Genomic DNA, 13,423 nt, shown 5'->3' with positions numbered 1-13,423 from the left:
TGTCCGGATCACTAGAGAGCACATTCCGATCACCTTCATTGTCCCTGCCCTTCTCTGATGTTGTCACTAGTCCGAACTGTCAATCTTCAGCAGCTCACTGCCCCCTGCAGGCAGGAACCTGGGAGGCTGTCGAGTGGTGCACTGCAGAAGATTAACACATGAAAACAATCATCAGAAAATGACTTACAGTTTAGGAAGAGAGGCACTAAAAACACTAACCGCACCTCTATGGGTGCAATATCGGCAGATTGGGCTGCACTGCTCAGCACTAAGAGCATGCCATTCTGACTAGTGAAGCTAATTAGAATATGTAACAACACAAGATTAAAATGCTGATTTTACATTTATGCCAGCAACTGTCCCTTAACATTGGGGTTGCCAGAAATCAGTGTTTACTGAAAAATTTAGCACTCTTATTAGTTAATAAGGGTAGATACTGCGGTCATGTTCCAGATAAGAGGTTAATTAGGTTTAATTGTAACAGCAGACATTGCCCATGAACAAGCATGGTTGGCATCGTTTCTTGAAAGCAGCAGCCATTTTTCTTTAATCTCATACAAACACTCCGGGCTCGGTTCATTATTGTATTTTCACCAGTTATTTAGCATAAATACTTCTCAGCTAGTGACTTTTTTTTTTGCACCGTATTTCATGTTGTCTTTTATGATTTAGTTAGTTTTCTGAACTTTTACGTCAATGTGAATTTTCCAGATTTTTTAGACACATTTATAAAATTTGGCGCAACACTACTCTACTCCAGTCATCTCTAACTGAGTGAGATACTTTGACAAATTTTTGTGACATTTTGCCAAATGTGCAACTTTTCTCATTTAAAAGTTGGAAAGTCAGTTAAAGACAGTAAAAAGACAATTAGGGGCTTTGCATTTCATTTGCATCTCATTAATTACATCAGTGAGATGAACTTGGCTCAAAACAAATCAGCAAAGCCCCTGCTGATGATGAATTGGGCCTTTTAGGAAACATTTCACCAAATTTTTCATGATGAACTGGACACACAATGTAATAGTGGCTGCAGAGTAGAATAAAACATCTTTTTTTTAATTTTCACCTTTCCATTGTGGAGATATTAGCAATCAACGTATTTGGCACCTAATGAGTTAACTTTTGTTTAATTTAAGGGAAGGTGTTACACGAACTAATAACCAGAGAAGAAATACACGCCTCCAGATAAAACACCCACTTGGACTTAAAGGGGGATTTTCCATCTCCAAGATCCTATCCCAGTATGTAGCAGGTGTAATAATAATAATATTTGCAAATACCTCCAATTAGAAATGTAGTAGAGTTTTTCAGATTTGATATGTCTTTTTCCTCACGTGGAGGCATTACAGGACCTTAGGAGGTAGCCATGGTTATTATAACCACTAATATAGTGACAGTTAGCTAGTTGCTTGCGGTCATAACCATGGATTCCTAAGGTCCTTCAATGCCTGCAAATAAGGAAAGAGACATAGCTAATCAGTGGCGCTATACTATATTTCTAACTGAAGGTATTTGCTAATTATTGCTAATAAAAATTATTATTATTACACCTATTACATATTGGGATAGGATCTTGGAGATGGGAATACTTCTTTAGCTAAAGTTAACCCATCAGGTGCCAAAAACATTGCTAAGGCCACGTTCAGGCCAAAACCAGGAGAGGAGCAATCAGAGGAAAAGTATAATAGAAACACGTCACCGCTTCTATATTTATCTCCCACTCCTGGTTTTGGCTTACAAATACTGATGTTAAATACTGACCAAATACTGACCATGTGAACATGGCCTAATAACTCCGCAGCGGAGAGGCAAAATTAAAAAACAAGAAAAAAAGTTTTCAGTTCTGCAGCCACTATTACATCCTATGTCCAGCTCTGCATGGAAAATTTGGTCAAAGGACATTTGATCTCTTTCTATATGCCGGGAAAGGCTTAAAGGGGTTGTCCAGGCTTGGGGCTCAAGTGTGCAGCCTAAGCCTAGACAAGCCCTTTAGCAATCTTTGTCTCGCAAGGCTGACAAAACATTAGGGAAGGATCATGCTGCCACCAGAGAAAGGAGGGAAAATGGTCCCAGAATACTTAGAGAAGAATGCTATATATTTTTCAGTTTTCATTGTAATGTGCGTCAGGATAGGATCAACTGGAAGGTTTAATCTGATCTGGTTCTTTTCTATCCAGTCCTAAGCAGCTTATAAGTAATAATAATAATAATTTCCCTCTTTTCTGCAGGACCCGAATAAACACCGCATAGCACAGTGGCCGGATGTGACCACAAAGCAAGGATTTGCTGAATTCAGCTTTCACCTGGCCGATGAAGTAACTTTTGGAAGTTATAGAATTAACATACCCGATGGTTGTGATAAAGATTTTAAAGTTGAAAAATACGGTAAGGTGATGTGAAAATAAGTTAAAAAAATTGATACAATAAGGATAAAATGTAATTATCGTGTTTTCCAATTATCACAACAACGACTAAAAGACAATTCTGTACTTTGATGTACTTTATGTTTGATACAGATGCACTTGGAGAGAAGAAATTGGGCTATTCTCTGTGATATGATGTCTTATGCACATATTCTCCATAATAAATAACGTACCTAGAGGAGAATATAATGTATTTCAGAACCCATAAAGTGACAATTGTTCTTCTCAATACCAAAACTGTGCTGCCATACAGGGTCAATACACAGATCTCAAAATAGAGAGGTTTTCTTCCCACCCGCCTATCACCATCTCCTTCTGTAAAAAAATAAATAAATAAATAAAAAAGAGGATCAAAAGTTTTTTTAAAAAATATCAATTGGGTTATGAAGGAATAAACTGTAAAACTGGATGTTTATTCGAATTCTAACTCGGTCCCAATCACTCGAATGGGATAATATCAGGTACAGCCACTGCTAACTAGATGGGGCTGTGCCTTTAAGCAATTAAGGGGTTAACACCATCCTCCTTCAATCAGCAGATTGGTGAGGGTTAGGGTTAGGGGGGTGCCGAAATTCCACCATTCTGTTATTAATCACCTATACTAAGGACATGGCCACAATTTGATATTTCTGAATGAACCACTTAAAGAGGTTATTCAAATTTGATGGACTTTCCTTACGGCACTACTAAAACCTGTCAGATGACAAATGGCCTCCACGTTAAAGGGCAGCACAGGTGCAAACTACTGATAGAAACAGCCACCCACACACCTACCAAATTATGGAGGCGTTGGCTGCCTAGTAGAAAAACTGCACATAAATGATGCTTGAGTAGAACGCCAGTCACGTAGGTATGCGCTATGAAAAGTGTCCGGCTGTGACTATTGTTGATGCCCATAATATTATATCAGGCGGGCTTCCCAGCACTATATACATGCACCCCACAGGGACAGACGCCCCAGCACACCCAGCCAACAAGAAGGGGCCTGGCAGCATCCTGCAAAAAATGATAAAAAGTGCAATAAAAGATGAAAAAATAATCCATATGATAAATACATTAAATGAGGTATTGGTTGATGCTTTGGCCAAAATAGATAAGCTCGCAACCCAACATCAAGGGCAAAAATATCAACCAATACCTCATTTAATGTATTTATCATATGCATTATTTTTTCATCTTTTATTGCACTTTTTATCATTTTTTTGCAGGAATTTCAAATGCCCGATCTATATGTTCCCCTACAAAATCTGACAGTCAAGAGGTCTTCATGAACAAAAGATGGTTGGCTGATCCCGTCTACCAATTGTTGCCTAATGTGTATGAGGATTTTAAGAATAAACTATGACTTTCACTAGCCTGGATAACCCAATAAAGTTTCTAAAAAAAAACAATGCTGTCCATAAATACACAAAACACAAGTTTTTAAATAAACATTTGAAAAACAAAGTTAAGAAAAAAAGCAAATGATGATGCGCACGGGTCACATGTGGATAAAAAAAGAGACCTGGCGCATTGTATAAAGGGTCAGCACATAAGTTTGAGGCATCAGCTATCACACGGTCATTGTATTGCACATGGCCATACCTACATCTAAAATCGGTCCTTGCTTGTCTGCTATGTTCATTGTAGTAAATATCTTGGCAAGTAGTAATGACTCCGGTATTAACCCCTTCCCGACCTGTGACACAGCGTATGCATCATGAAAGTCGGTGCCAATCCGACCTGTGACGCATATGCTGTGTCACAGAATGATCACGTCCCTGCAGATCGGGTGAAAGGGTTAACTCCCATTTTACCCGATCTGCAGAGACAGGGGGAGTGGTGCTTCAGCCCAGGGGGGGTGGCTTCACCCCTCCGTGGCTACGATCGCTCTGATTGGCTGTTGAAAGTGAAACTGCCAATCAGAGCGATTTGTATTATTTCACCTATGAAAATGGTGAAATATTACAATCCAGCCATGGCCGATGCTGCAATAGCATCTGCCATGGCTGGAGACCCCGATCTGCCCCTTCCCCACCCCACCGATCGCCTCCCCAGTCGTCCTTTTTGCCCCGATCTCCATTCCACTCCCCTCCTCCCTCCTGTCGGCTCCTCCATTCCTCCTGTCCGCTCCCCAGGTCCTCCGATCCCCCCCCGTGTTCCGATCCCACCCCCCATACTTACCTAGCTCCGATGTCCCTCCCGGTGTCCGGCCGTCTTGTTCATGGGCGCCGCCATCTTGGAAATTGGCAGGCGCATGCGCAGTGCGCCCGCCGAATCTGCCAGCCGGCAGATTCGTTCCTGCACATTTTGGTCGCTGTGATAAGTTCTATCACAGCGATCAAAATAAAAAAAATAGTAAATAACTCCCCCCCTTTATCACCCCCATAGGTAGGGACAATAATAAAATACAGAAAATATAATTATTTTTGTTTTTCCATCAGGGTTAGGGTTAGGGTTAGGGGTAGGGTTGCACTTAGGGTTGCACTTAGGGTTGCACTTAGGGCTAGGGTTGCACTTAGGATTGCACTTAGGGTTGCACTTAGGGATGCACTTAGGGATGCACTTAGGGATGCACTTAGGGTTGCACTTAGGGTTGCACTTAGAAATAGGGATGCACTTAGGGTTGCACTTAGGGATGCACTTAGGGTTGCACTTGGGGATGCACTTAGGGTTGCACTTAGGGATGCACTTAGGGATGCACTTAGGGTTGCACTTAGGGTTGCACTTAGGGATGCACTTAGGGTTGCACTTAGGGTTGCACTTAGGGATGCACTTAGGGATGCACTTAGGGTTGCACTTAGGGATACACTTAGGGTTGCACTTAGGGTTGCACTTAGGGTTTCACTTAGGGATAGGGTTGCACTTAGAGATAGGGTTGCACTTAGGGATGAACTTAGGGATGCACTTAGGGATGCACTTAGGGAAGCACTTAGGGATCCACTTAGGGTTGCACTTAGGGTTGCACTTAGGGATAGGGCTGCACTTAGGGATAGGGCTGCACTTAGGGATAGGGCTGCACTTAGGGATAGGGCTGCACTTAGGGTTGCACTTAGGGGTGCACTTAGGGATAGGGTTGCACTTAGGGCTGGGGTTGGAATTAGGGTTAGAATTAGGCTATGTGTACATGGTGCAGATTTGGCTGCGGATCCGCAGCGGATTGGTCACTGCGGATTCGTAGCAGTTTTCCATCATGTTTACAGTACCACGTAAACCTATGGAAAACCAAATCCGCTGTGCCCATGGTGCGGAAAATACAGCACGGAAACACTGCGTTGTATTTTCCGCAGCATGTCGATTCTTTGTGCGAATTTCGCATCGATTTTTCAAAAACAGTGCGGAAAAATCCGCACACAAATCCGCAACGTGGGCACATGGCCTTAGGGTTAGGGTTGGAATTAGAGTTAGGGTTGGAATTAGGGTTAAGACTAGGGTTAGGGGTGTGTTGGGGTTAGGGTTGGGATTAGGGTTAGGAGTGTGTTGGGGTTAGTGTTGGAGTTAGAATTGAGGGGTTTCCACTGTTTAGGCACATCAGGGGGTCTCCAAACGCGACATGGCGCCACCATTGATTCCAGCCAATCTTGCGTTGAAAAAGTCAAATGGTGCTCTCTCCCTTCCTAGCCCCGACGTGTGCCCAAACAGTGGTTTACCCCCACATATGGGGTACCAGCGTACTCAGGAGAAACTGGACAACAACTTTTGGGGTCCAATTTCTCCTGTTACTCTTGGGAAAATAAAAAATTGCTTGCTAAAACATCTTTTTTGAGGAAAGAAAAATGATTTTTTATTTTCACGGCTCTGCGTTGTAAACTTCTGTGAAGCACTTGGGGGTTGAACGTGCTCACCACACATCTAGATAAGTTCCTTGGGGGGTCTATTTTCCAAAATGGGGTCACTTCTGGGGGGTTTCTACTGTTTAGGCACATCAGGGGCTCTGCAAACGTAACATGATGCCCGCAGACCATTCCATCAAAGTCTGCATTCCAAAACGTCACTACTTCCCTTCCGAGCCCCGGCATGTGCCCAAACAGTGGTTTACCCCCACATATGGGGTACCAGCGTACTCAGGAGAAACTGGACCACAACTTTTGGGGTCAAATTTCTCCTGTTACCCTTGGGAAAATAAAAAATTGGGGGCTAAAAATCATTTTTTGAGAAAAGAAAAATATTTTTTTATTTTCATGGCTCTGCGTTATAAACTTCTGTGAAGCAGCTGGGGGTTTAAAGTGCTCACTATGCATCTAGATAAGTTCCTTGGGGGGTCTAGTTTCCAAAATGGGGTCACTTGTAGGGGAGCTCCAATGTTTAGGCACACAGGTGCTCTCCAAACGCGACATGGTGTCTGCTAATGATTGGAGGTAATTTTCCATTCAAAAAGCCAAATGGCGTGCCTTCCCTTCCGAGCCCTGCCGTGCGTCCAAACAGTGGTTTACCCCCACATATGAATTATCAGCGTACTCAGGAGAAACTGGATAATAACATTTAGTTTCCAATTTCTCCTGTTACCCTTGGGAAAATAAAAAATTCCGGGCTAAAAAATCATTTTTGAGGAAAGAAAAATTATTTTTTATTTTCACGGCTCTGCGTTCTAAACTTCTGTGAAGCAGCTGGGGGTTTAAAGTGCTCACTATGCATCTAGATAAGTTCATTGGGGGGTCTAGGTTCCAAAATGGGGTCACTTGTGGGGGAGCTCCAATGTTTAGGCACACGGGGGCTCTCCAAACGCGACATGGTGTCCGCTAAAGATTGGAGCCAATTTTTCATTCAAAAAGTCAAATGGCGCTCCTTCGCTTCCGAGCCCTGCCTTGCCCCCGAACAGTGGTTTACCCCCACATATGAGGTATCAGCGTACTCAGGACAAATTGGAAAACAACTTTTGTGGTCCAGTTTCTCCTTTTACTCTTGGGAAAATAAAAATATTGTTGCTAAAAGATCATTTTTGTGACTAAAAAGTTAAATGTTCACTATAAACAATAGTCAGAATTTGTAACAATTGACATTTCTATTCCATTTAGCTACAAAGAGATTCGAGGTAAATATCAGTGCTCCATCCGAAGTTGCCACGACAAACAAATCTTTTCATCCGGAAGTTTGCGGCCGGTAAGAAACCCAATAATGTCACTGCACGACTCCCAAACCCCATACTTACCAATATGGTCACTAGTAGACTTGATGAGAGCATTAATATATAGAGTCAGCCAGAACTAATCGGTCATATTTAGATCATAAATTAATTATATTTTGTGGGATTGGTGTATTTCCTACTATATATCGTGTCAGAATGACTTTATAATCCTATATTACAAGGAAATTTTTACAGAGTCCAGCTAAGGAGTGAGAGAGCTCATGAGTTCAAGTTTATTCAGTTCCACAACCCCAGTCTGACTGACAGTACTGTGTGAGATCTCCGCAGCAGCAGCATGGTGTAAGGACACTGAGGAGCTGTCAATCAGTCAAAGTGGGTGGAGATTATGTTTAAACTTTTACAAATTATTAAATTAAACAGCTATTCTGACATTGATTCTCAAAGTAAGTACACTGACTCCATCAGGTCTGAGAGATGTATTTAAAATGTATGCAGTTTGTATTGCAGACAGATCAGGTTTAATGTTACAGAGAACTAGTTTCAGAGGCAGATCTCATTCAGACGTCAGTGATTATCATCAGTATTTCAACGTCAAAACCAGGAGTCTCTCCAAAGCACAGAAAAGATGTCAATCTTTCAATTATGTTTTTTTTCTGTATCGTCCACTCCTGATTTTGGCACTCAAACACTGATGAAAAATCAGTGACGTCTGAATGAGCCCTTAAATAATTTTTGGTGAGATTATGCTGACATGGATTTTTCATATAAGCACTAGTGATGAGCGAATATACTCCCTAGCAACCAGGCAACCCCCACATGTACTTATGCTGGCTAACAGATGTAAATCATTCAGCTGCGGCAATAAAAACTAAAACTCCGAGCACTAAAAAATACTCGGAGGACCCCCGAGCGTGCTCGGAAAATCTCGAGTAACGAGTATATTCGCTCATTACTAATAAGCACACCTGACTCATCAAGGGTATGTATGTTTGCAGCACAGCTGTCCGTGTGCAGTGCTGTGTAAATATGTGTGTGTGTGCTGCAGTGCGTGCGTATGTGTGTGTGTTTTGGAGTATGACACCAAAGCAATGAGCAGAATCATATGTTGGTATGACTGTAGTGTGTAAGAGCACGTTCACACTGTGTCCATTAAATAGATAAAACCTAAGATTAAAAAAAAATGAAAACACCAGAACATCCATTTTTCAGTCACCACAACACCTAAAAATAAAAAATATGCAATAAGAAGCTATCAAAAATATCATACCTACACCCAAAATTATATAAATGAAAACATCAGCTTGCCATGCAAGCTCTCATGCAGCTTCATTGACGAAAAAATGAAAACATTACGGGTCTCATAATAAGGAGATACAAGAAAATGTTATTTATTTACAAATTTCAGAATTTTTTTTCACCACTTAAATAAAGTAACTGTACAAGTTTGGCATCACCATAATCGTATTCACCTGTAGAGTCATATTGCCAGGTCAGTTTTACAGCACACTAAATGTCGTACATATAAAAAAAAAAAATATTCCAGAATTGTGTTTTGTTTTTTTGCTAGCACATCAAGTGGCAAAATGAATGGTGTCCTACAACTCGTCCCATAAATAAAAAAAAATCCTTATAAAGCTGTGAAGCCAGGCAAATACAATAGTTCTGGCTCTTGGAAAAAAATGGGGGAATTAAATGAAAGCACAAAAATAAAAAATTGTCTGTGTGCTGAAACATGTCAAAAAATGGTGTTTTGTGTCTTCTAACCACTTTGAATTGTTAGATCAAAGAGACTGTGGTTTTCTGTCCAGACATTTGGATCTCTGCAAACAGTAATTTCCATTCACGTCAAGATGACTTATACATTACTTTGATAGATGAATATATTAATACTGGACAGTGAGTTTATTATAGTGAGGATAAAACTTCTGAATTAGATTCAGCATGTACACAATAACTGAACAACCAATGAGAAGGCATCAGTGTCAATAACTTGTGTCTTAACTTCCAGATATACTTATGGTAAGCCGGTAGAAGGGTTCGTAGATCTTTCGGTGTGTTTACAATCAAACTCTGGTGTATGGTACCAGCAACAAGAATACGAACTTGACAGCAGTGAAGATGACACAAGTGAAACAAATTGCTTCTATCTTAAGGGAGAGAAGGTGCGTAAATGTTTGTTAAAAATAAAAATTAAATTCGATGTTATTTTGGATTTTCCTTTTAAGGGAATGTGTCATCATAAGACCTATTTTTTAATCAGATTTTTATCTTAAATCTATGCAATTTTTTTAACATCTATAGCTTAAAAACCCAGAAATCTTGCAATTTTCACACTGGTCGCTAAGTCTAAATTGAAACTCATATTGCTTGTTTTGTTCCGCAGCCATATGGATATAGGCGGTTATAGACTCGCTCTGACTCTTTGACTTTTACAGGCGAGCTTTCTATGAAAGCTCTGATCTGAGCATAGATCATTGTGAAGTGATGGTGAGGCTGTAGATCGTGATCACTTCCTAATGTTAATGGTGGATATTTTTATTATTTACTCTACATACAGTCATGGTCAAAAGTTTGACATATATATTGTTTTTCACAAATTTGTCTTCTTTAATGTTTTCAGATCTTTAAGTCAGACATTTCTAAGGTTACTGAAGAACAATTATCAGCATTTCATAAGTTTTTTAACTTTTGACAATTACAGCAAGTTTCTAAAAAGACTAAATATTTACAACATTGACTATTTTTCACGACTTATGCCTTTTGCCCTGGCAGCTAGATATCAACTTCTGGGCCAAATACTGACTGATTACCATTCATTCTTGTCTAATCAGTGCTTGGGACTTATTACATTTTCTCTGTTTTTATTTTTCCATCCTCTTTCTGAGGATTGACCACTGGTTCTGAATAGGATTGAAATCTGTGGAATTTCCTGGCCATAGACTAAAATTTCAATGTTTGTCCACAGAACCACTTAACTATTACTTTTCTTTGTGACATAGTCTACATCATGCTAGAAAAAGCATTGTTCATTCCGAAATTGCTCCTGGACCATTGGGGGAAGTTGCTCTTCGAGGAGGTTAAGATCCCATTGTTTATTCATGGCAGTGTTCTTAGGTAAAATTGTGAGTGAATCCACTCCATGGATGAAACACAAACCCATATCAGTGGTCTCAGGATTAGAGATGAGTGGTGTTCCAGTCGAACTGTTCGCCAATTTCAAATTCGAGCTGTTTTGGGCGGTGTTCGAGTCGTTCGTCGAACTCGAACAATTTTCTTCAAATTTGGCTGTTCGAGTTTCTGTTTGATACAGGAAAGATATATTTCTTGGTACCGTGTTAGCCAGTAGATAGAAAAATGTTTAGAATTGAGAGTCCTCAGTGGTTGATACCTTTTAATGGCTAACTAAAAAGATGGTAAAAAATTGCAAGCTTTCGAGACTACACAGGTCTCTTCATCAGGCTTAGACTAATACAAATTCTGAAGAATCACATATTTAAGCACAACATTGCACAGAAAATAAAAAACATGGATAAAACAGGTGGCATGAAGCAGAATTACCATGAATGATAAACAGTTATGTCCATAAATGTTGGGCCAGTTCTTAGATAACGATTGTTTTATTGTCCTCTGATTGGGGTCTCTGTTGTGATGACCCCTCATAGTCTGAGGGGCAAGTTCCTTAGTTGATGTAAAAAGACATAAATCCATGCGACACATTCATTCCACCACTAAGATAGTCAAAGGTCGTCATCAGTTTATATTCCCAGACTCTTCTGTCTCTCTGAGTTTTGGAGTTACCTTTCAACACAAGTAATTTCATGTCCATAATGCTATGATTTGGGAGACAAAAATGTATTGCCACAGGTAGATTCATTCTTTTTTCTCTTATTGTATGGCGGTGAGAATTCATTCTTGTTCTAAGCTTTTGCCCTGTCTCCCCCACATACAGAACCCCAGTTGGACATTTAGTACAAATAATTAGGTACACCACATTAGATGTGATGCAGCTGAAAGTACCTGGTATCTTGTAGTCCTGATGTGAGTTGGGGATCTTTATCTTGTCCGTGGTCATTATGAATGGACAGGTTTTACATTTTTTCTGATTGCAGGGAAAGGTACCTGCAGCTGTTGGAGAGGACAGGGAGCTCTTGACAATGATGCTTCTTAGATTTGGGGGCTGTCTAAAACACAGTAGTGGGGGGTCTGGAAAAATGGATTGTAATCGGGCATCTTTTTGTAGTAAAGGTTGTAATTTCCGTGTATCTCCCCTAAGCACCTCCACATTTGGATTGTAGGTGACGACTAGAGGTACCCGGTTATTTTCTTCTTTAGCTTTGTAATGTAGCAGGTAATTCCTTGATATTCTGGTGGCTCTTGTAATCTGGTTTTCATTTGTTCTTGGATGGTAGCCCTGATTCGAAAAGGTCTTTCTGAGGCGATCAAGGTGTTCATCCCTATCCATTGGGTTGGAACATATATGTTATCAAACATATGTTTGATAACTGTTCATTCACCAAAAGCCTAACTTGATTTGCACACTAAAACTGTTTATCATTGTTAATAGACTGTTTCAGTGCATAGTGGGCGGGGGATAGATCTGTGCTGAAATAACGCCGATCTCCTGTTTTTTTTCTTTCCTGCATTTACAGAGGGGTGGTGCAGTCTCTCAGCCTATCAGCAGTGCACACACACAGCAATGTGCATGTGATGCAGACAAGCAAGGGCATGTGTCATTGGCTGTGTATGTCACATGTCCTTGCCCTATAAGAACCAGCCATTTGCCCCATCGCCACCATTTCCTCACTGCTGCAGCTTATTGTTAGACGGCACCACTGCTGCTGTGGGCGCTATACAGTGAAAGAGTCTTTTTTTGCAAGCGAATTTTCTGAGAGATAGGTTTAGAGAGTTGGGAGGAGTTGGGACTAGTTGTAATATCAGCCCTTTTCAGGGTAGGTTACAGCAGTTCATAGCACTGTTTGCCAGGCAGGTCTGAGCCAGTGCTGTGCAAGTGTTTGTCACAGCATTTAGTGCAATCTAGCTCAGCCAATCCTTTTGGGCTAGTAGCATTGTTTGGTAGTCATCTGAGCAGCCCGACTGTGAAGCTAACTACACCATCTGTGTATCTAAATTTTTACTGCATCTAACCCAGTAAATAGTTTTGGGCCTAGGAGCAGTGTCTGCACGCCTGTGTATCTAAATTTTTATTGCATCTAACCCAGTAAACAGTTTGGGGCCTAGGAGCAGTGTCTGCACGCCTGTGTATCTAAATTTTTACTGCATCTAACCCAGTAAACAGTTTTGGGCCTAGGAGCAGTGTCTGCACGTCAGCGGAGTAGCCCGCCTGTGAAGCTAACTACACTGCCTGCGTATCTAAATTTTTACTGCATGTAACCCAGTAAATAGTTTTGGGCCTAGTAGCAGTGTCTGCACGTCAGCGGAGTAGCCCACCTGTGAAGCTAACTACACCGCCTGTGTATCTAAATTTTTACTGCATCTAACTCAGTAAATAGTTTTGGGCCATGAGCAGTGTCTGCACCCCTGTGTATCTAAATTTTTACTGCATCTAACCCAGTAAACAGTTTTGGGTCTAGGAGCAGTGTCTGCACATCAGTGGAGTAGCCTGCCTGTGAAGCTAACTAGACCGCCTGTGTATCTAAATGTTTACTGCATCTAACCCAGTAAAAAAAAATTTGCCTAGTAGCAGTGTCTGCACATCAGCGGAGTAGCCCACCTGTGAAGCTAACTACACCGCCTGTGTATCTAAATTTTTACTGCATCTAACTCAGTAAATAGTTTTGGGCCTAGGAGCAGTGTCTGCACGTCAGCGGAGTAGCCCGCCTGTGAAGCTAACTACACCGCCTGTGTATCTAAATTTTTACTGCATCTAACCCAGTAAATAGTTTTGGGCCTAGGAGCAGTGTCTGAACGTCAG

General features: G+C 41.0%; 1 protein-coding gene across 1 annotated transcript in view; it reads left to right on the top strand.

Moving 5' to 3' along the window:
* Positions 1–13,423, top strand: part of LOC143769705 (alpha-2-macroglobulin-like protein 1) — a 120,410-nt gene that overhangs the window by 17,114 nt on the left and 89,873 nt on the right. The window contains exons 6-8 of the mRNA XM_077258491.1: positions 2,232–2,388; positions 7,421–7,505; positions 9,500–9,653. Of these exons, the coding sequence (XP_077114606.1) occupies positions 2,232–2,388; positions 7,421–7,505; positions 9,500–9,653 (396 nt within the window). The remainder of the gene's footprint in view (positions 1–2,231; positions 2,389–7,420; positions 7,506–9,499; positions 9,654–13,423) is intronic.

The sequence above is a fragment of the Ranitomeya variabilis genome, chromosome 4 (genome assembly GCF_051348905.1).
Source record: "Ranitomeya variabilis isolate aRanVar5 chromosome 4, aRanVar5.hap1, whole genome shotgun sequence".
NCBI lineage: Eukaryota > Metazoa > Chordata > Amphibia > Anura > Dendrobatidae > Ranitomeya > Ranitomeya variabilis.
Note: the sequence above shows the minus strand (reverse complement) of the source record. Positions and strands in the feature narration are given on the sequence as shown.